Source organism: Leucoraja erinacea, chromosome 3 (genome assembly GCF_028641065.1).
Source record: "Leucoraja erinacea ecotype New England chromosome 3, Leri_hhj_1, whole genome shotgun sequence".
Classification (NCBI taxonomy): domain Eukaryota; kingdom Metazoa; phylum Chordata; class Chondrichthyes; order Rajiformes; family Rajidae; genus Leucoraja; species Leucoraja erinaceus.
In genome coordinates, this window is record NC_073379.1 from 64,620,823 (window position 1) to 64,645,522 (window position 24,700).

A 24,700-nucleotide genomic window follows, 5' to 3' on the forward strand; every position below is an offset into this window, starting at 1 on the left:
ATTTTATACGCTTCTGTGAGATCACCCCTCAGTCTCCAATGTACCAACAAACAAAGTCATAGCCTGCCCAGCCTCTCCCTACAGCTACGTTCCTTGTGTTGCTTCTCCTTAAAACACAAACCTACCAGACCAGGTAACATTCGCATAAATCTTTTCTGCATCATTGGCAACTGTCTGCCAGTCATTCAGGACATTTTCCACCGGCGGTGCCTGCGGAAGGCATACAGCATCATCAAGGACCACAGCCACCCAGCACGCAGACTGTTCTCCTTGTTGCCGTCAGGCAGACGATATAGGAGTATGGCTGCACGCACCACCAGACTTAAGAACAGTTTTTATCATCATGCCATCAGGCTTCTGAACTCATAAACACATCATAGATGTTGATTATTTTATTTATTATACTTTTACCGACCAATGTCACTTTTATCTTATCTGTTTTTTGCCTTAATTTTATCCTTGTGGTATCATTGCTGAGGTGACCCGTTGTCTTGTCAGAAACATTTTATTGTACTGTTGACCCTATGTTAACCTATATATGACAAATAAAACTGAACTGAACTGCACTCTTTTTAGCTTTATGACATAAAGTCATAGATTGACACAGTGTGGAAACAGGCCCTTTAGCCGAACTTGCCCACATCGGCCAACATGTCCCAGCTACACTGGTCCCACCTGCCTGCTCTTGGTCCATAACTCTCCAAACCTGACCTATCCATGTACCTGTCTAACTGTTTCTTAAATGTTGGTATAGTCCCAGCCTCAACTACCTCCTCTGGCAGCTTGTTCCATACATCCACACCCTTTGTGTGAAAAAGTTACTCCTCGGATTCCTATTAAATCTTTTCCCCTTCACCTTGAACCTATGTCCTCTGGTCCTTGATTCCCCTACTCTGGGCAAGAGATTCTGTACATCTAACCGATCTATTCCTCTCATGATTTTATACATCTCCATAAGAACACCCCTCATCCTCCTGCGCTCCAAGGAATAGAAACCCAGCCTACTCAACCTCCCCCTATAGCTCACACCTTCTAGTCCTGGCAACATCCTTGTAAATATTCTCTGAACTCTTTCTAGCTTGACAATATCTTTCCTATAACATGGTGCCCAGAACTCAACACAATATTCTAAATGCGGCCTCACCAACGCCTTATACAACTGCAACATGACCTCCCAACTTCTATGCTCATCTTTCCTATTCCATCAACAAAGTCTAGTACAACTGCAACATAACACTCCAATTGAGAGTGGCCCAAGGCTTCTTGCTGCTGTGTGTCATATCCACGGATTCAATCAGATCCTGTCACAACTTGCGGCAATCAGATGCAACAGCTGCAGTAAGAGCTTCCCCGGTGGCTATAGAATCGGCAGAAAAGGGATGGACCATACTTCTCCTTGCATATATGGCAGCAGAATCTGGGGAAAGGCCAGGTACATATTCCATGCGGCATCCTCGAGGGATATGTCTTCTCGACCCAAAGAAGGCCAAGTCACTCCATACTGACCGGCTTACTGCTAATCAAATAGCACACCAACTCCTACTCAATGGCAAAACTGACTCACCAGTGATAAATCAGAAATCCCAGCAGTGCTACGAAGGTAACTCTGATAACCCACAACTGTGTCAGCCTTTCACAATGAAAGAACTGGATTCTGCTATATGCACAGCCTAAATAGGTAAAGCTGCAGGTCTGGATAACATCCTGACTGAACAGACAAGCACTTTGGATCAACTGCAAAACAGTGGTTGCTGGCCATGTTTAACACCTGCATGGAGAGATGTCAGATCCCAAAGATCTGGCGTTGCGCACGTGTCATGGCATTGCTGAAGCCAGGCAAAGATCCGTCAGCAACAAAGAACTCCAGGCCAAAATCACTTCTTTGCACACCTACAAGCTATTTGAGCGACTCATCTTGACCTGCCTCAGCCCGGTGATAGAGCCATCGCTAATAAAGGAGCAGGCAGGGTTCCGGCATGGGAAGTCCTGCACGGGTCAGCTTCTCAATCTCACCCAACACATAGAGGATGGCTTTCAGGAAGGTGTTATCACAGGTGCTGTTTTGGTAGACCTCTCAGCCGCTTATGATACAGTAAACCATTGCCGACTGTTACACAAAGTACTTGACCTGACACACAACTTGCATCTAACCAACCTGGTGAGGACTCTGGTCGAAAACAGACAACTGTCAGGAAAGAAAAGTCGCTGGCACAGGCAAAAAAACAGCCTCCCTCAAGGAAATGTACTGGCACCCACCCTGTTCAATGTCTATGTTAACGACCAGCCAATCCATCCCAACACCAGGAGTTTCATTTATGCAGATGACCTATGTCTACAACCCAAAGTGCTGACTTCCTAGAGGCAGAAGCTACTCTCTGTGAGGCTTTAGTCAACCTGTCCTCATACTACAAAGAGAATCACCTGAGACCCAATCCATCTAAAACACGTCTGCGCCTTCCACTTGAAGAACAAGTATGTAAATCAAGATTCAAGAGAGTTTATTGTCATGTGTCCCAGATAGGACAATGAAATTCTTGCTTTGCTTTCAGTACAACAGAATATTGCAGGCATAAATAATACAGAACAGATCAGTGTATCCATATAGCATTGAATATATATATATATTATATAGCTATTATATAGCTATTCCTGAACCTGGTTGTTGCGGATTTCGGTCTCATGTACCTTCTACCTGAAGGAAGCGGAGAGATGAGTGTGTGGCCAGGATGGTGTGGGTCTTTGATGATGCTGCCAGCCTTTTTGAGGCAGCAACTGCGGTAGATCCCCTCGATGGTAGGGAGGTCAGAGCCGATGATGGACTGGGCAGTGTTTACAACTTTTTGCAGTCTTTTCTGCTCCTAGGCGCTCAAGTTGCTGAACCAAGCCATGATGCAACCGGTCAGCATGCTCTCTACTATGCACCTGTAGAAGTTAGAAAGAGTCCTCCTCGACATACCGACTCTCCGTAATCTTCTCAGGAAGTAGAGGCGCTGATGAGCTTTCTTTATGATTGCATCAGTGTGCTGGGTCCAGGAGAGATCTTCGGAAATATGCACGCCCAGGAATTTGAAGCTCTTGACCCTTTCCACCATCGACTCGTTGATATAAACAGGACTGTGGGTCCCCATCCTACCCCTTCTAAAGTCCACAATCAGTTCCTTGGTTTTGCTGGTGTCGAGGGCCACGTTATTGTGCTGGCACCATTTGGTCAATCTCACTTCTATACTCTGACTCGTCTCCATCAGTGATACGTGCCACAACAGTGGTGTCGTCAGTGAACTTGATGATGGAGTTTGCTCTATGACCAGCTACGCAGTCATGAGTATAGTGAGTACAGCAGGGGGCTGAGCACGCAGCCTTGAGGTGCTCCCGTGCTGATTGGTATCGAGGCTGACACATTTCCACCAATGCAAACAGACTGTGGCCTGTGAATGAGGAAGTCGAGGATCCAATTATAGAGGGATGTGCAGAGACCCAGTTCTGAGAGCTTGTTAACCAGCTTGGAGGGGATGATTGTATTAAATGCCGAGCTCTAGTCAATGAATAACAGCCTGACATGAGTTTTTGTTGTCCAAGTGGTCCAGAGCGGAGTGGAGAGCGAGCGAGATCGCATCCGCTGGTGATCTGTTGCGGCAGTAAGCGAACTGCAGTGGGTCCAGGTTTTTGTCGAGGTAGGAGTTGATTTGCGCCATGAAGTTCCTTTTGGCCTTTTTGATGGCCTTACCAAGGTCGTATCTGGACTTGTTGTAGACTTCTGTATCTTCGGACATGAATGCCCGGTGTCTGGTCTTCAGAAGAGTTCTGTATAGTTCATCCAAGGCTTCTGATTGGGAAACATTCAGAAGGTTTTTGTAGGGATGCAGTCTTCCACACATTTCTTTATGAAGTCTGTAACGACTGTGGCGTATTCGTTCAGGTCCGTTGCCGAGTCCCTTAACATTGCCCAGTCTACAGACTCCAAACAGTCCTGGAGTTGTTATTCTGTCCCCCCCCCCCCCCCCCCCCCCCGACCAGCTCTGTGCTTTCCTCACCTCCGGGGGTGTGCTCTTTAATTGCTGCCTGTAGGCAGGAAGAAGCAGCACCGCGGTATGGTCGGATTTTCCAAAGTGAGGGCGAGGGATAGAACGATAGGCGTCCAATAATGGTGGTGTAGCAGTGGTCGAGGGTGTTAGGTCCTCTGGTGCTGCAGGAAGTTGGTGGAAGTTAGAGAGCGATTTCTTAAGGTTGACTTTGTTAAAATCCCCGGCTATGGTGGTAAATGCCTCCGGGTAAGCCGTCTGGTGCTTGTTGACCACGGCGTGCAGCTCCCCCAGTGCCAGATGGACGTCAACCTGGGGAGGGATGTAGACCGCGGTCAGGATGATGGAGGTGAATTCCCTCGGTAGGTAGAAGGGACAGCACTTCACCGCCAGATGTTCCAGGTGTGGAGAGCAGGAGTTGGACAGGACTGCCACGTCTGAGCACCACGCAGAGTTGACCATGAGGCAGACGCCCCCTCCTTTCCCTTTCCCAGATGCCAGTGGATGGTCCATGCGATGGATGGAGAACACTTCAGGCTGAACCGCTGAGTCTGGGGAGCTGGGGGTGAGCCATGTCTCTGTGAAACAGAACACAAAACATTCGTAATAAGGTGGATGAGTTGTATGTGCAGATAGCTATTAATGACTGTGATATAGTTGCGATCACGGATACATGGCTCCAGGGTGACCAAGGCTGGGAGCTGAACATCCAGGGATATTCAATGTTCAGGAGGGATAGACAGAAAGGAAAAGGAGGTGGGGTAGCGTTGCTGCTTAGGGAGGAGATTAACGCAATAGAAAGGAAGGACATTAGTTTGGAAGATGTGGAATCGATATGAGTAGAGCTGCGAAACACTAAAGGGCAGAAAAAGCTAGTGGGAGTTGTCTACAGGCCACCTAACAGCAGTAGTGGATTGGGGATGGCATCAAACAGGAAATTAGAAATGCGTGCAACAAAGGTAAAACAGTTATAATGGGTAACTTCAATCTACATATAGATTGGGTGAATCAAATTGACAATGGTGCTGAGGAAGAGGATTTCTTGGAATGTATGCGGGATAGTTTTCTAAACCAACATGAAGAGGAACCAACGAGAGAGCAGGCTATTCTAGACTGGGTATTGAGTAATGAGGAAGGGTTAGTTAGCAGTCTTGTTGTGCGTGACCCCTTGGGCAAGAGTGACCATAATATGGTTGAGTTCTTCATTAGGATGGAGAGTGACATTGTTAATTCAGAAACAAGGGTCCTGAACTTAAAGAAAGGTAACTTTGAGGGTATGAGACGTGAATTGGCCAAGATAGACTGGCAATTGATTCTTAAAGGGTTGACGGTGGATATGCAATGGAAGGCATTTAAAGACTGCATGGATGAACTACAACAATTGTTCATCCCAGTTTGGCAAAAGTTTTTATAGATATGTGAAGAGAAAAAGATTAATTAAAACAAATGTAGGTCCATTACAGTCAGAAACAGGTGAATTGATCATGAGGAACAAAGACATGGCAGACCAATTGAATAACTACTTTGGTTCTGTCTTCACTAAGGAAGACATAAATAATCTGCCGGAAATAGCAGGGGACCGGGGGTCAAATGAGATGGAGGAACAGAGTGAAATCCAGGTTAGCCGGGAAGTGGTGTTAGGTAAATTGAATGGATTAAAGGCCGATAAATCCCCAGGGCCAGATAGGCTGTATCCCAGAGTACTTAAGAAAGTAGCCTCAGAAATAGTGGATGCATTAGTGATAATTTTTCAAAACTCTTTAGATTCTGGAGTAGTTCCTGAGGATTGGAGGGTAGCTAATGTAACCCCAGCTTTTAAAAAGGGAGTGATGCAGCTTTTAAAAAGGGAGGGAGAGAGAAAACGGGGAATTACAGACCAGTTAGTCTAACGTCGGTAGTGGGGAAACTGCTAGAATCAGTTATTAAAGATGGGATTGCAGCACATTTGGAAAGTGGTGAAATCATTGGACAAAGTCAGCATGGATTTATGAAAGGTAAATCATGTCTGACGAATCTTATAGAATTTTTCGAGGATGGAACTAGTAGAGTGGATAATGGAGAACCAGTGGATGTGTTATATCTGGACTTTCAGAAGGCTTTCGACAAGGTCCCACATAAGAGATTAGCATACAAACTTAAAGCACAGGTATTGGGGGTTCAGTATTGATGTGGATAGAGAACTGGCTGGCAGACAGGAAGCAAAGAGTAGGAGTAAACTGGTCCTTTTCACAATGTCAGGCAGTGACTAGTGGGGTACCGCAAGGCTCAGTGCTGGGACCCCAGCTATTTACAATATATATTAATGATTTGGACGAGGGAATTGAATGCAACATCTCCAAGTTTGCGGATGACACGAAGTTGGGGGGCAGTGTTAGCTGTGAGGAGGATGCTAGGAGGCTGCAAGGTGACTTGGATAGGCTGGGTGAGTGGGCAAATGCATGGCAGATGCAGTATAATGTGGATAAATGTGAGGCTATCCACTTTGGTGGCAAAAACAGGAAAGTAGACTATTATCTAAATGGTGGCCGATTAGGAAAAGGGGAGATGCAACGAGACCTGGGTGTCATGGTACACCAGTCATTGAAAGTGGGCATGCAGGTGCAGCAGGCAGTGAAGAAAGTGAATGGTATGTTAGCATTCATAGTAAAAGGATTTGAGTATAGGAGCAGGGAGGTTCTACTGCAGTTGTACAGGGTCTTGGTGAGACCACACCTGGAGTATTGCGTACAGTTTTGGTCTCCTGCTCTGAGGAAAGACATTCTTGCCATAGAGGGAATACAGAGAAGGTTCACCAGACTGATTCCTGGGATGTCAGGACTTTCATATGATGAAAGACTGGATCGACTCGGCTTGTACTCGCTGGAATTTAGGCGATTGAGGGGGGATCTTATAGAATCTTACAAAATTCTTATGGGGTTGGACAGGCTAGATGTAGGAAGATTGTTCCCGATGTTGGGGAAGTACAGGACAAGGGGTCACAGTTTAAGGATAAAGGGGAAATCCTTTGGGACCGAGATGAGAAAAGCATTTTTCACACAGAGAGTGGTGAGTCTCTGGAACTCTCTGCCACAGAAGGTAGTTGAGGCCAGTTCATTGGCTATATTTAAGAGGGAGTTAGATGTGGCCCTTGTGGCTAAAGGGATCAGGGGGTATGGAGAGAAGGCAGGTACAGGATACCGAGTTGGATGATCAGCCATGATCATATTGAATGGCCGTGCAGGCTCGAAGGGCCGAATGGCCTACTCCTGCACCTATTTTCTATGCATCTATGAATCTAAAACTCCAATACTTTGCATTTTATGGCCGCCCTGGGAATGTGTGTTTGATCCTCTTACCAATTCTTTGCATTTCACACTTGGGCGTTCAAGCATTCTTTCCCCTCGCCCTCTCCCATCTTTTTTGCCACCCACCTGCACAAGGGCAACTAACAGCAGCCAGTTTGTGTATCGACTTGTGTTTGGGATATGGGAGGAAAAGGGAGCACTGATAGGATATCCACATAGCCATGGGCAGGCAGTATCAAACCCAGGCTGCTGGAGCTGTGTAAGGCTAACAATATATGTAGCATCACCTGGGTGCCGATGCTAACAACGAGTGAACATAAGGCTGTCATAGGAATTCAAATTTGTTCTCCTAAATAGTTTTATCCTTTAGATGCATGATTTGCTTGAATAGGTGATGCTAGGTTTTGATTTCTGCATGTGGTACGGTGCTCCATCTAGAGGTGCTAAATAGAATAAGGATCTCTAGGGATGAACTATTACAGTCCTGTTGTGGGCAAAAGCCTTATCACCACTGATTACACTTTTTGCTGGTAAGTGGAGGACATCTGCAGTTGCAATTTCTTCACTGCAGGCTGTATTGAAGATAATGAAATGCAGCTGAATCCTGTTGTGAAAATCAATAGTTTCCTTTCCCTGGACCGTGACTGATATCACCAGCAATGGACGAAAACACCAGTGACAGCTGCAGTAAAATATAACTTCTGATATATTTGAAGTTCTGTCAAATACTCTGTACTTCACATACAAAATATTTATTTTAGAAATATTTGGATTTAAGGGAGTTAGATGGAGCTCTAGGGGCGAGTGGAATCAAGGGATATGGGGAGAAGGCAGGCACGGGTTATTGATTGGGGACGATCAGCTATGATCACAATCAATGGCAGTGCTGGCTCGAAGGGCCGAATGGCCTCCTCCTGCACCTATTTTCTATGTTTCTAAATGTCTTAAATCAACATATATTTGGGAATGTTTGTGATTTGTACATTTACAAGTTAAACATTTGCCTCATTTAACAGTCACTGTAAAGGTCTTTAACAATATGAATTATGGAGCTATATTGAAGTGAGTTACACTGAAACAAAGAATGATTTTGCAAATTGTTTTGTAGTTCTTTATGCTAATATACCATTTCACTTATTGCAGGGTGAGCATGAGAAAACTATGTTGATTTTAAGCACATAGTCTCAAAATGTAATGAGAGATGTTTGGTGGGAAAATGTTAATCCTGAAAATGGGAAAACTCAATATTTATCAAACCTTTACTATTTGATTCTTGAAAAATGTTTAATATTGCAAAAGATTGACTGATTTCATTCACCTTCCTCCTTTGCTGAAAGTTTCTAGTTCCTTAAAGTGAATGAATTCCCTGATGATGAGCCTCCAAGGTGGTTAATGTCGTATCAACCTTTAAGGGTTACTATCATGCTTATTTTCTTTAATCATGTGGGACATGCTTTGTAGATTTAAGATCAAACATGATGAAAATCTGTTATTTTGAAAGTTCGTAGCATGCAAATTTGATGAGAAGGATACTGTTTTTTTAAGAAGGAAACGTTGATAACATAAATATCAGGCATAATAATTGATAAATAAACTATTTTCATCCAGTTGACAATGATCTTGACCACACTGTGTGGGTAATTTGTGTGGGTATAAATTCTGTTGATCATAGTTCATTTGGTTGCTGATCACATCTTTTCTCACATTTCCTTATCAGTTTTGTTGCTTTTCTCCAGTCTGACTTGAAAGCTTTAACTTGCCTCGGCTCCAGAGCTATTGGAAACAAAGAAGGACACAAAGCACTGGAGTAACTCAGCAGGTCTGCCAACATCCCTGGAGAACATGGATAGGTGATGTTTCGGATCAGGACCCTTTTTGTAAGAGTATGGAGTAGGGGAGAGAAAGCTGGAGAGATGAGGGTGAGCCAAAGTCTTGAGTCCCAAACCAAAAGGTCACCTATCCATGTTCTCTAGAGATGCCGCTTGACCCGATGAGGTAGTCCAGCACATTTTGTTTTGTACACCAGCATCTGCAATTCCCTGTTTTTCCATCATTGCATGTAGGCTGCTTCAATGGTAGAGGAGGTGTGAAAGGAACTAAACATTTTATAATCGCTCTGATCATTGCTTTCTGTTTATTGCGCATTTGTTGCAGCTTTATTAAGCTAACACTTTTTTAGGAATGTCTGGTGCTGTTCCGGACATACCCAACGTTGTTCAGTGATCATCATTCTTTAATCGGACTTTACTGGATTTAACCTTGCACTAAAAATTGTTCCCTGTATCCTGTATCTCTACGTTGGACAGCTTGATTGCTTAGTCTTTCCACAAACCGGGTAGCAAGCAACAAAAACGTTTTTCCCTCAGTCCCCTTTATAATAAATTAAAGTAAACTGAAGCACGGCTGGTAGTAATGGCTGTTATGGATTGTGCTGGCATGTATTTCTGCTGCAGGTCCATGGTTGTCCAGTTTTGGAACTATTAACCATGTTGTGAATCTGTCGTTAAAATGACTGGAGTGCCACACGATACGATATGTCTTCGACATGTGAATGGAACATTATCTTGACGTGGACTGTGCGATGGTCACTTATGAAAAATATATCATGGACAGATGCACGAGTAGTTTGACAAGGATGAGTTCTACTAAATTTGTGCATCATTTTGATTAATTCAATGACTATTGAAATCTCAGTCTGGTAGCTCCATCCTTCAGTGATGGTGCTACCAAGCCACTTTTGTTAAAATACACCATCCTGGAGTATATTCTGTGTCCTTCAGTCTGTCTTCTGCCATTGGTGCGGTTGGCATCCATGAGGCTTTGTCTAAACCAATAAATGTAACAATAACTTGTTTTTGGTGAATCGAACGTTTCTTTTTTTAATCTTTTCTATTTTCCCCTCTTTAAATTATATTAATTTAATGTGGATGCTACTCAAAAACAATTTAGATATCTAAAACAGACATGTATAATTTCTAATGGCGAGCCTCCTATTTAATGTTTTGTTATAACCAATGGGTCTGATAGTAGAATAAGGCCATTTGGTCCATCAAGTCTACTCTACCATTCAATCATGGCTGATCTATCTCTCCCTCCTAACCCCATTCTCCCGCTTTCTCCCCATAACCTCTGACACCTGTACTAATCAAGAATCTATATATCTCTGCCTTAAAAATATCCACTGACTTGGCATCCACAGCCTTCTGTGGCAAAGAGTTCCACAGATTCATCACCCTCTGACTAAATAACTTTCTCCTCATCTCCCTCCTAAAAGAACGTCCTTTAATTCTGAGGCTATGACCTCAGTCGTAGACTCTCCCACTAGTTGAAACATCCTCTCCACATCCATTCTACCTAAGCCTTTCACTATTGTGTATGTTTCAATGAGGTCCCCCCTCATTCTTCTAAACTCCAGCGAGTACAGGCCCAGTGCCGACAAATGTTCATCGTAGGTTAACCTACTCATTCCTGGGATAATTCTTGTAAAACCTCGTCTCGGCCCTCTCCAGAGCCAGCACATTCTACCTCAGATATAGCGTCCAAAATTGCGCATAAGGTTAGACCCCCCACCTATTATGTGGAGAAAGACTTAAAGGTCCATAGTAATTTTTTCCTGGGCAACAAAACTGCCACTCACCACTTCCATATAAGCATATAAATTATCATCATTAGAAAATGTGGTTCATTCCACAGAAAGAGTCCATATGTTAAAAGCAAGATTGAAAACATGGGGCAAAGAGAAGAATATTTATTTTTATTAAATAATTCATGTTATAGGGTTTACATGTTTATACTGACAAATGTATTGAAATGCAAAAGGAACACAAGCATTAATATTGGCAGCATTTATGATTTAGTTTATTTATCTATTAAGATGAATAGACACATTTCTGTGTGTAGCAGCTAATTTTAAAATATAGTACATTTCAGGTTTTGGAGAAATGAAAGTAATTTTCTCTGTAATTCTGTTATTTGATTAAAATAGCATTAAATCACACTACTTTTTTGATTACTGATCCCAAACGAATGCAATGTGATGTTGCCTCAGTCTCATTTGCAAGAATTATCTGTACTCATTGTAAAAATTGATGACATGTCATCTAAAATATTACTTTTTAATATGTACTGTGAATATTATTCTCTATTTAGTAATCAAAACTTTTTGTTTTATTAATTGTCTTTCAGAGTTGAACTTTCACAAGTACTTGATTTGCATGCTTTTGATAGCCTAGCCAGTGAAAGGTAAGTTTGTGTCAATTAGCACAATGTGGACTACAATTGCCATTATTTCCTTTGTGGTTAATTTATCCAATGTGAACCAAAGTATTAGTAATGGGAAATGTCTGCAATAGAAACAAAGTGCTGGAAGTAGTCAGCAATTTAGCCAGAATTTATGTATAAGCTAAATACCTTTTTACCAATTAACAGATTATTGACCTGAAATGTTAGCTCTTTCTGCCTCTACAGTGTCTGCAGTATTTTATTTAGATTATATAGATTGTTATGATCCCCTTCAAACATACTAAAAATATGATTGGCTGAAGTCAGCAAGAGTTTGATTCCAGATGAATTCTGGAATGGGGAACATGTCAATAAAACAATTTGTGCCTATTTAAAGTATGAAATATGCACTCTTTTTGTGAACTGAAATTACATGGATAATCAAATATTTTTAAATAAACATTTAAAATATAAATTCTATCTTGATATTGGTTAATAAATCGAGAGCAAATCTGGATTGGAGTCTTCAAGAATGAAATTCAGGAACCTCTAATGTAGTAAAAAGAAATAGTATCTTCCTGTCTTTTAATTTAGTTTAGAGATGCAGCATGGAAACAGGCCCTTTGGCCCACCAAGGGCACGATGACCGTTGATCATCCGTTCATACTAGTTCTGTGTTATCCCACTTTTGCATCCACACACTACAAACTAGGGGTAATTTACAGAGGCCAATTAATCTGCAAACCTGCGTGTCTTTGGGATGTGGGAGGAAACTAGAGCACCCACAGAAAACACACGTGGTCACAAGGAGAACATAGAGGCTCCACAGACAGCACCTGAGGTCAGGATTAAACCCGGGTCTCTGGCACCGTGAGGCAGCAGTTTTGCTAGCTGCGCCATTGTGCCACTTTTTTCTGTGTCCATTCTGAACAGTGCAGAAATAATGTAGCCTTGTCGGCCTATTTCTCTTTTTTTTTAATGAATCTGTGGTTTTATCATAAGCATGATTAATCCACGAAACGAAGAATTCAATAAATGTATGTTGTCTCTTTTTATTTAGTTTGCAGGAAAGATTATGCCTTGCACAGGTGTCTGAGCCTCACCTTGATAAGGTACCCTGTTTTCATGGCCATATTTGAATTTTGCTGTTAAATATGATTAATGTTTTGATTCATACTTTAACTTCAAATTATGTTATTTGTCAGTTCTTTGAACACTCCCATAGCCTATGGCAATCTTCACAACTTACATTCTGTTCTACTTTGGCTACACTCTGCCTCCACACATGCTGCTTTGACTTGCTGAGCTGCTCTAGCAATTTGTTCTTTGCTCCAGATTCCATCATCTGCAATTTCTTGTGCCTTCACTACATTCTTGCCTTTCTTTGTGTCATTAGCATTCAATCATACTTTCATATTTTCAATCATATTTTCAATATATGATATATTTTCAATAATATTACAATCATACTTTCAGGGCCTTCACTCCAGTCATTCCTATCATTTGTAATATCTTGAGACCCCCAGCACCCAATCCCTAATTTTGCACATTCCACAGACATTGCCACTTTTCATTTCACTGCACATCTCGTATGCGTATGTGACAAATAAACTTGAAGGACTTGGCCTGGTTACATTTTACCAACCAAGTAAAGATCTATTTCTATCTTCTCTTTGCTTCTCATTACCCAATCAGTCTTCTATCCATGCCAAAATATTACCTCCTGTTTCATGAGCTTTATTTTCCGTGATGTGATGTGGCACCTTATCAAATGCTTTCAGGAAATATTAATGCATTTACCAGTTCCTTTTTTATCTACAGCACACGTGCCATCTTCAAAGACCTTCAATAAATCGATGAAACAATATTTTCCATTCACAAAATCACACTTGCTCAGCCTGATTATATATTGTTTTGCGGGTGTGCTGCTACAATGACTTTGCTAACAGCTTCTAACGTTTCCCAGTGACAGATGCTTAGTTAATTGAATTGTAGTTCCTGCTCTCTGTCTTCCTTTAGCAGAACTTTTTAGAAATAAGTTACTTTTTCTATTTTCCAATGAAATGATCCTCGCCAAATCTCGAGTTTTATTTACGAAAATTAAAAGCAAAGTATCAGCTAAATGAAAGTATTCTTGGAAAATAGTTTCATCATTAGATCAATAAGGAAAGGGAGAAAAAAAGAATATGAGATACATTAGTTAACAAAAAAAGTGTTAGCTGAAATGGAAGCGAGTGCAGGGAATTAATAATAATAATAGCTGGCAGACAAATTGATCGTACTGAGGATCTTCACCATAGAAGATGCATAACATGTTGGATAGCTTGAAATCAGGAATTATAGAGAGGGTGAAACTCGGCTAAATAATAATCACCAGGGACGTAGAATTGTGTAAATTGTTGGAACAAAACCCTGGTACCTGATGGACTTCTTCCTGAAGTCTTTATATAAAAAAAAAAAAAAAAAAAAAAAGTGATCTGTAAAAATATTCACATGCCATTAAAGTCTATTTTTCTTCCCCCCACAAAATAATGTGTTGCATACATTGCAGTGTATACCAAATAAACAATTTACTATGTTATGGAACTGCACAGTATTTTGGTGCTTGCTTAATGAAAATATCGATCTGGTATTGTTCTTTCTTATACAGAAAAAAAACTACCCTCTATTGATATGAAGATGAAACTATTCCCAGAATAGGTCATTTAACATGAGAATAATTTGCTGAAGATTTATAAAAAGATCAGTATCCAGATATTTGTCAAATGTTTGTATCTTATTTTAACCATAGTACAAAGCTGTATGGATTTGTTTTATTACAGAGTATTATTACTGTTACATTTGAAATACCCGGCACCATTTTTGAAGAGGATTTAAACATATATCTTCAGGTAGGCTTTTAAATACTGTGTTTATCTATGTTTTTCTTTTCAAACTTGAAATTGTTTCACACAAAAAATATATATGAATCACTTGTAAATCTAACTGAAACATGTTGGGGAAACATTTTAGAAACATAGAAAATAGGTGCAGGAGTAGGCCATTCAGCCCTTCGAGCCTGCACCGCCATTCAATATGATCATGGCTGATCATCCAACTCAGTATCCCGTACCTGCCTTCTCTCCATACCACCTGATCCCTTTCGCCACAAGGGCTACATCTAACTCCCTCTTAAATATAGCTAATATAGCTAATGAACTGCAAGAGTAGGAGTAAACGGGTCCTTTTCAGAATGGAAGGCAGTGACTATTGGGGTACCGCAAGGCTCAGTGCTGGGACCCCAGCTATTTACAATATATTAATGATTTGGACGAGGGAATTGAATGCAACATCTCCAAGTTTGCAGATGACACAAAGCTGGGTGGCAGTGTTAGCTGTGAGGAGGATGCTAGGAGGCTGCAAGATGACTTGGATAGGCTGGGTGAGTGGGCAAATGCATGGCAGATGCGGTATAATGTGGATAAATGTGAGGTTATCCACTTTGGTGGCAAGGACAGGAAAGTAAACTATTATCTGAATGGCGGTCGATTAGGAAAAGGGGAGATGCAACGAGACCTGGGTGTCATGGTACACCAGTCATTGAAAGCAAGCATGCAGGTGTAGCAGGCAGTGAAGAAAGCGAATGATATGTTAGCATTCATAGCAAAAGGATTAGAGTATAGGAGCAGGGAGGTTCTACTGCAGTTGTACAGGGCCTTGGTGAGGCCACACCTGGAGTATTGCGTACAGTTTTGGTCTCCTAATCTGAGGAAAGACATTCTTGCCACAGAGGGAGTACAGAGAAGGTTCGCCAGACTGATTCCTGGGATGTCAGGACTTTCATATGAAGACTGGATAGACTCTGCTTGTACTCGCTGGAATTTAGAATATTGAGGGGGGATCTTATAGAAACTCACAAAATTCTTAAGGGGTTGGACAGGCTAGATGCAAGAAGATTGTTCCCGATGTTGGGGAAGTCCAGAACAAAGGGTCGGCAGCCAGCCAACAGTCATTTGTCTTTTTTCTTTTTGTTTTCTTCTCTTCTCTCTTTTACACACTTAATTTTATTTTAATTTCAAGCTTTTGTGTACCTTGTATGTTATGACTGTTGGCAGACCACTTTCCATCCGGCGATGAATAAAGTTTGATCATAGTGTATCGTAAATAATATTTTTAATTGATCGTGCTTTCAAATGCAAAAAGGCAAATTGTAAATTCTCTTAACTTGTTCGTTTCAGAATCTGTTGTGGGAAAAACATTTGAAGAATAAGTCGGGCAACACAATGGAAATAATACGATTAAAGGTAATTATTTGGTTGTTCAAAAAGTGATTGCCTTTTAGAGAAAGGTACAGAGAAGTGCAATTGACAGAACAAATGGGAGATCCTTTGACTGTTTATTAACAAATTTTGTGAAATGATATGATGTTGAAAAAATATCGGAGCAGAATTAGGCCTTTCGGCCCATCAAGTCTACGCCATTCAATCATGGTTTATCTCCCCCTCAACATTCGCCTGCCTTCTCCCCATAACCCCTGACACACTTACTAATCAAGAATTTATCAATCTCCGCCTTAAAAATATCCATTGACTTGGCCTCCACAGACGACTATGGCAATGAATTCTACTGATTCACCACCTTCTGACTAAAGAAATTCCTCATTACCGTTCCAAAGGTATGTCCTTTTTTTCTGAGGCTGTGGCCTCTGGTCCTAGTCTCTCCCACTAGTAGAAACATCCTCCCCACATCCACTCTATCCAGGCCTTTCACTATTTGATGAGTTTCACTATGTGCTTCCCCGCATCCTCCTAGACTCCAGCGAGTTCAGGCCCAGTGCTGTCAAACGCTTAGCTGCTTAGCTGTATAAGTGATTTGCTCCATGGCAGTTGCAGATTTCATCCTTGGTCTGAGCTCAATTAATTGATCGCCGCTGTAGTTACCGTTGGGCTGCCTGGTGTACAATGCAGATAGGTTGTTTGGCATTCCTGGACACAATTTCTTTCCATCAAGTGTCGTGTTAGAAAGTTAATACATGGAAATAGTGTTCAGGTTTTGTGTGGTGTCCCTTGGTTTTAGCATGCTGTTGCCGACTCTTTTAACTGTATGCCTTCTTGGTGAAATATCCGAGGATCTTGATGTGCAAAGAGCATGCAGTCAAGAACCGAGATACCTCTGTGACTGTGACTTCCACTGTTGATACCAGTAGGAAATCCAGGATCAAGGACGGATTAACTAAGCCCAGATAAGACCTGATGTAACTTGATGACATACTTGAAGATTGGGCTAATACGAGCGGTGTTGTAAGAAATGTGATCAACCTGATGCTGGGAGTTTTCCAGCATATTTTATCCCACCTGCGCCTCTTACCCCCTCACGCTAGATCTCCATACTACTGGATTTGTTTCCATCCAGCATCCGTGTCTGGGTACTGTAGTGATGGGAGTGACCGCGGAATGGGTTGGATATCTCTCTGCTGCATGACTCCATTTAATATTTTCATATCGCACCTGATTTTCTCTCATCTTCAGTTGGGCCCTGGTTTAGTTCCCCAGAAAATTCAGGATCAATGTTTTTTCATTACTCTCTTTAATAGCATTTTGGAGAAGGAATTAAACTTGATTGCAAAATATCAGTTTTGGTGCTGAAAGGTAACTAATAATTCCATGCTTTGTACTTCTAACGATTTGAATTATTCGTAAAATTGATACGAAAGGCTTTTGCTGTCGCAATAGAATGTAGTTCTACAAAGGGATTCATTTTGTGATATGGCCTCTGAGAAGCAAACTCATTGTTGTCAAATGTATTGTTTGGCAGGGTATTGTATCTATAAATGAAAAGCCACAGCAGATGATTGTCCAAGGTGTTCATGAACTTTACGAGATAGAAGAAACTTCTATTAACTGGACGTCAGAAAATGAAAGAATCAACAGATTTGTATTTATAGGTAACCGATTAAAAGTGTCATTTCTTTTTCTTGTTTTCAGTATTTAACTGCAAATAGATGTGACAAAGTATTGCAAGTTACAAAGATGACTCCGATTTTTCTATTGGAGGAAACCTAGTTCTTGCAATTGATATTAAATCACAGAATAATTGAAATTTATGGCTGAGACGAGGCTCTTTGGCCCATCACGTCCATGCAGGCCACGACTGTTTCTCAGATTAATCCAGCTTCTCTATTGTTTCGTTAGCAAAATATTGAGTGGTCATTCAGGTACCTTTCTAAACAGTGAAGATCAAATTTTATTTTGCGATTAAAAAAATAAAAAAAATAAATTGCCTTTCTTCTAAACTGAGCTTTGTGTTTTATTTTAAATTCTTCCACTGTTCCCTACTTCAAACAAAATCTCCCTTCCCATCATATAACCCTTCCAGACATGCATTGTTGGTTTCTGTTCCCTAAGTAACTCTGATTTTAAATGTTCATATGTTTAAGCCTCCATATCCCTACCCCACTCGACTTCCTATGTTGCTACCATTCTCCCTTTCAAGAATGTTTTATCCCTGTTACTCCTGGCTCTATGACAGCTGATCTGTACCCTGTTTTTGACAACCATCCCTTCAGTTATCATAGCCCAGCTCTCAGAAAATTCCTAAATGAACCCATATCCCCTTGATCACCCCTCCTAATATTTTTGTTGTGATTTGATTGTGTCTTATTATACGTGGAACATTTTTTTTATATTAGTGGTGCCATAACATTCTCAATTGCTATTTCACAATATAATATCCTTAAACAATCAGATTTGTGAATATTAACAGATATTTGATTCTGGGTTTCACTTTTTCCTACAGGAAGAAACTTGGATAAAGAAATCCTTGAGGAAGCGTTTGCGTCAACTGCATTGAAGGAAAGAATGTCCAGCTGAAGCTTTGAAACTTAAAAGACTGATGTAATTTATCTGAAGTTCAGTGTTTTCTTAGTGGAGATTAAATTTTATTTCCCTTCTCTCCTTGTAGACAGTTTATTAGTACCAACCTGCTGCTCCTGAGGGGAAAGATCCAAGTTGAATTTAGACCTCATTTAAGTTCCAGCTAAAGAGATGCAGTACACATTACTGACTAATTTCCACAGCATCCCTGGCAGAAAGGAGAGAACATGTGCTCTTTTATTATAATCTGCTTGGAAACTGATGGCGTTATCAGAGAAACAAGTGAACTTCAGAGCTTCTACCACCTGGTTGAGTTATTTATACTGTATTCTTATGGCATTCATTCTCAAACTGTGTTTGGTGATGTTTCTTGCATGAGAGGTTAGCAAAGGGGATTGAAACATACTCTTGTTTTGATTGGAAGTTGTTGTTATTCCCCCCCCCCACCCCTCCCTTCCCCCAGGTCTGATGTAGCACATCTAAGTGGCATGATAACTTAACACAGATACTTTTTCCACCAGTGCACATGGAGATGCTGGGCCCAATCATAACACCACAGAGAAGAGGCATGTGAGCTGGATATCAGTCCCTGGTTCCAAAACCCCAGCAGTGTGCCCCCGTCTTCAGTCTTATATCTGAATCTGAATCTGAATCTTATATCTCGTAATGCACAGTTGAGAGATCTTTTCATTTGTCATCAGCCATCATGCAGGTTTTCACTAAAGTTGCAAAAAAGATCCATCTGCACAGTGGTAGCATGACCACTAGGAATCACAATGTGAAAAATTTAATTTGTTTTGCAGAAGTTTATTTCAAACATTACTCGGAAGCAAAAGGGCACAAAGCGATGGAGTAATTCAGCAGGTCAGGCAGCATCTCTGGAGAACATGGATAGATTACATTTTGGATCAAGACCCTTCTTTGGAAAGGTCATGAGATCATAGGCGATAGGAGTAGAATTAGGCCATTCGGCCCATCAAGTCTACACCGCCATTCAATCAGAAGAGAAAATCTTCAAAGCAGGCATACCATGAGGAGTTTTCACAGCAGATCAGTAAAATGGAGTAACAAGGAACCGCAGATGCTGGTTCTCAGAAAAAGCCAAAGTGTTGGAGTAACTCGGAGGAATCTCCTCAAGATATGCCTACTTTGAAGAAGTTATCCTCCTCTGAAGAAAAATCCCGACCAGAAACACCACCTAACTGTGTTCTCCGAAGATGCTACCTGACCCACTGAGTTACTCCAGCACTTTCTCTTTTTTTGTAAACCAGCATCGGCAGTTTTGTGATTAGAAGAAATGTTATTGCTCTAAGTTGTCTGATTTTCTTGCCATCTCTTTTCATCCCAAATCACTGAAAGATGGTCATCTGATTGCTGAAGTACAGTGGGTGGCTGCTATTTATTTTCATTTCTTCCATTAGAAGGTCCTTATATGAAGCACAATCTAATTGATCACTGTAAGCATACCATTATGCTCTGCCCATTCCCAACATCTATAACTTGCTGTGTTAACAGGTTACTAAATAACTGTATGTACAGAAAAGCAGCAAATGTTCTGTTCCTGAGTTCAGACCAATCCTAACACTCTCCAACTGACTGGTCCCAAATGGATATTTTTATTTGTCTTCCAGAATTGAAAGGCTAATGCCTGGCATATCTGTGAAGTCGCAAGAAAACACTGATATTATGCATTACTTTATCAGGATCCTTGACTAAATTCAACAATTAAATACATGATCCATGTCTAATCTGCTGAAGTCTTGAGAATTCAGTCGGTTATGCCGCAAAGTTCGAAGATGATACTTTTTGAAATTGAATGTGAGATGCTTGGCTCTATTTATGTGATGCTTCAGGTGCTCAACTGATCTATTGTAGGGCTGAGCAACTGTTATGCAAGGTTCTGCAGGGCTGGATGCAATTTGCCTTTCTGATCAAGTGACGGATTTTACTCCCAATGCCTGTTGCAAGAACACTGCCTAACATTTATTTAATTCTCTTGTAAACCCATCATTTCTGAACAAATTTGCTAGCTTGAGGACTGTGTGAAAGCATATTTTTGTGAAGGCACTTGAGAATGGACGGGCTCAAGATTATCTTCCTACTACATTTTTTTTCCCAACAGATAATGTGTTGTCAGTGATCTCTCAATATTTCATTATGTGTACTGAAGCAGCCAGTAATCATAGCCTGACATTCTCTATGGGAAGGTACTGCTAATATATCAGCAAATTGCAAACTCATTGTTTGTAATATTCTGTACTTGGAAGCGAGGTACAAGAAGTTTATTTTAGCCTTTTACTAAAAGAAAAATCCTATCTGGGTGTAGAATTGTAAATGATAAAGAATGACAATTAAATTGTAGGATTATTCATTATTAATTGTAGAGGCTCTTGTGTGTTTTCAAAATGCCTGTTATAACAGAATTGTGAATTACTCAATTCAATGCAATAATTGTAGTATTTCATCATTCTATTCCTTACATTATCATAGTAACCACCTATCACTAAAACAAACTAGGAATCAAACTGCGATCCACTTGTGATGCATAAATGACCAACGTTGTAACTAGTAAAGCATGGAGCAATTTCGTAATAACTCAACCTCAACACACCTAAAAAACACTTGAATGTCCACACACAATAGATTTTGTACAAACTAGTTTTCCAATTTTCCAGGAGAACAAAGCTGAAAAAATAGCACCCTTTACGTTTCCAGCTGGGTGTGGCTTTGCAGGTTACATGAGGTCAATATCATAATGGGTAATGCTCCACATGGTACAATACTGTTATCTCCTATAAGGTATGAATTTGGGGTTTAAATAAAACACTCTGCATTGTCTTTGTTGAACTATTTAGTCCTTACTCTTGGTATTGTTTTATCCATGTTATTCAATCCTGTTTACTGTTACTATTTAATCCTTGCTCTCCTGGGTATTTACTTCCACCTCATATAGAATGAAAACATAATGTTAAAACACAAAGACATTTAACTCAGAATTAATTCCTTCGTCACCACAGGAAATACATCAATGGGGATGGGTAGGAAAGTCAGAAAAAATGACGTGAAAAGATACCATTATGTAATCAAAAGAATCAGTTAATTTCTACATCGCTTAAAACAAACTTAAATTCTCATATTCGTTCATTATTGGAAGCATTGTGCAAATGTTAAATTATTGATAACTAAACAGGTGATGTTCATGAACGGATACAAAGTGTTGGAGTAACTCATCGTGCCAGGCAGCATCTCTGGAGAACATGGCTAGGTCGAGACCTTCATCATCTGCAGTGCATTGTTTCTTCGAGGCGCGGTTCATGGTTTTGTGGCAAAACCAGTTTATGGTTAGTAGGGATGCATTAAAATGTTCTTTGACTTTTATATGTGGGGGAGGGGGGCAGGGTAAGGGGGAAATTGTTTCCCTCAGAGAAATAGTCGCGTCCCCATCTCCCTCCTCGCAGCCTACTAGCTGGATTGGAGCGGCCTTTCCTGCCGGGGACCAGGAACTGGACCAGCGCTTCAACAGCGGTGGCGCGGCACTGGATTCACCGCGGAGCGGGAGAAGCCTACCTGGGTCGCCGTTTGGAGCTCCGGAGCGTTGGGCCGCTGCTCCAACATCGTGGAGCTGCGGTTTGGGAGAGCTTCCAACACGGGCTGCGCTGACCGTTATCGCGGAATCCTGGGGCCCTTTGCCGAGGGCCGCCAGCACTGCATCTCCGCCCAGCGCGGCCTGCGGACTTCGGGAGCCGCGGACTCTGGTAGGAGGTGGCCGACTCGGATGTCCCCCAGCCCCCACGTCGGACTTACCTCACCCCGGCGAGCGGGCCTGAACATCGGGCCACTGCGGGGGGCTCGGGGAGGCCCTGACCACGGTGAACATCGGGGACATTAGAGGAAGAGGACTGACTTTGGTGCCTTCCCTCACAGTGGGAAACTTTGATACTGCTGTGTGGGGATGTTTTATGTTGAATTCTACCAACTCTATGTTGTGTTCTTTATTTTTACTGTATGGCTGTATGGTGATTACATTTCACTGTGCCAACTGGCACATGTGACAAATAAATATCTTGTATTTTGTTTATTCCTTTGGAAATAGCTGAGAATTTTGAAGTAAACTCTGTTAATGAATTCTGTCATCAAATCCCTAATAAACCTCTTAAACAATAAACCTGGAGTGAGGTGTAAAAAAGAATTGTGCAATTTGATCACCTGGTTCACACTGACTGGAAAAAAATGTAAAATAGTTTTTTTTTAAATATAGCTATTGGTAAACTAGCCTGATACAATATTGTTGAGACCTAATAAGCACACTTGAATTAATCATTTAAGAACATATTGTTAATCTTACAGCCACAATCTTAGTTCATTCTCATTTATGCTGTGCTGCTGCACCAAATTAAGATACACTAACATTAGTAATGCCCGTGAAATCACTCACTTGGGTGTATTATGGCTCATGGACATCAACCCAGTGGAATGTCATCGTTATTAAGGACGTGGCCATTTAATGTGATGTTGATTTTTGTCGTTTCCACTAGCGCTTTGTTCTTAACACTTAATAAATGATCGTCGTATACAAACTTATATGTGTTTTCATTACAATCCAAATATATTCAACTCGTTTTAACAGTCATTTTAGAAACCAATTTTATTGATATTTCAGTAAGTGTAAAATAAATTCATACCAGCTATCACGCAATTCTCTGTAATCTTAGCTCTAGGTTAATCAGGTATGTGCCTATTGGAATCTAATCCATTGACACGATTTATTTCAAACTACTGGAGTATTTTGAAGGGAACAAACAAAAACGTAATAACATCTTTACCCCATAAATGTCGTTTCGCACCCAAGCACTGACAATTGACCATACTTAAGAATGGATATAATTGATCCACAAGTTAAGTTTCTAGCCCCAGATTCTCTCCAAGTTTACTTTTTTTTAAATACTTTAAATTATTATACTTTTACTTTTTATACTTTAAATTATTATACTTTTTATCTAATTCAATTTGCATAATTTGTATTCACCATGTATTTCCACTTAGCTCCAACTTCCCATAACCCCACGTTCAGATTCTCACTCCAAACCTTTAGAATTATTTCACTTTTATTAAGTTTTAAATCCGTCTTTATTTCTGTAGGGCAATCCTTGAGCGTTTGTCTTTATTACCTGGATAAGGCTATATTCAAATTCAAGTTGAGTCCGTGGCCGTGCCGGTGTTTTTATTTATCATGCGCGGTCTGTGTTGGCTACATCTTGAAGTTCGCTCGTTGTACAGAGATACAAATTGTCCGACTCGATCCCAAAACACTCAGAGAACCTGGTGTGTTCGGTATCCTATATATAAAAATGGAAATAACTAATACTTGCATTTTGCTGCAATTGAAGAAAGTCAAAGACTACTCCAAAGATATACAGGTTTGTAGGTTAATTGGCTTGGTACAAATGTAAACTGACCCTAGCTGTGTGTGTAGGGCAGTGTTAATGTGCGGGGATCGATGGTCGGTGCGGACTCGGTGGGCCGAAGGGCCTATTTCCGCGCTGTATCTCTAAACTATACGTATTCAGTGGAAACATTAATCGTAACGTTGTAAGGTAAAAATGGGGTGGGAGATTGCAACCTGCTCGTGGTCCACCACTCCACCCTGTTTCGACTAATCCAATCAACCCGACGCGCACAAACCAAAGATCAAATACAACAAGTTGACCTACAACTTTAGGCTGTGCACGCCATACGCAAGAAGGGCAAAAATATCAAATTTCGTCACCCTGATTGTAGTTCAATTAAATAATAACAATGCGATGAAAAAAAGTACTGACAAGGTTATTTAATGTATTTTAATGTGTTGTAAAACTGGATTTCGCATCACAGACATGGCTCTTGTTCTCCACCCACATACCTCATTCATCATTACAGGTGGCAACGGTGAATTGACAACCTCTGTGGTGTAGACTCACAAGCTTGGTGCCGCAGAAATTGCCCCCAGACTAGGAAAAACTATCATTCGAAGATGCAAAAATTGCGTTGTTCTCAAAATTGTATATAAATCTGCTGTTTAGAAGTAATTGAACCTTGGAGTTGGAATTAGTTATATGATGTGATGACAATCACGCATATACTTCGATTACGGAGCACAAGGATTCAAATTGCCTTTCCCTTCTGAAACGCCGCAGCTAAAATAAATATATTCGTGGTTTGTTTCGGTTTTTTTTTGTTCAAATTCATTTATTTGAGAAGTGTCGCCGGGTTGGTTACTTGTGTTGTGTATTCTCTGCGGGAAATAGTGAGACTAGTTACGATTAACCGATTAGCGATGTTTATCTTA

The 24,700-nt window shown here is 40.9% G+C and overlaps 1 protein-coding gene across 1 annotated transcript in view; it reads left to right on the forward strand.

Moving 5' to 3' along the window:
* Positions 1 to 20,749, forward strand: part of cbwd (COBW domain containing) — a 63,250-nt gene extending 42,501 nt beyond the window's left edge. Inside the window, exons 11-16 of the mRNA XM_055632829.1 lie at positions 11,489 to 11,545; positions 12,585 to 12,636; positions 14,347 to 14,415; positions 15,742 to 15,807; positions 17,318 to 17,447; positions 18,299 to 20,749. Of these exons, the coding sequence (XP_055488804.1) occupies positions 11,489 to 11,545; positions 12,585 to 12,636; positions 14,347 to 14,415; positions 15,742 to 15,807; positions 17,318 to 17,447; positions 18,299 to 18,372 (448 nt within the window). The 3' untranslated portion in view covers positions 18,373 to 20,749. The remainder of the gene's footprint in view (positions 1 to 11,488; positions 11,546 to 12,584; positions 12,637 to 14,346; positions 14,416 to 15,741; positions 15,808 to 17,317; positions 17,448 to 18,298) is intronic.
* The last annotated feature ends 3,951 nt before the right edge of the window (positions 20,750 to 24,700 follow it).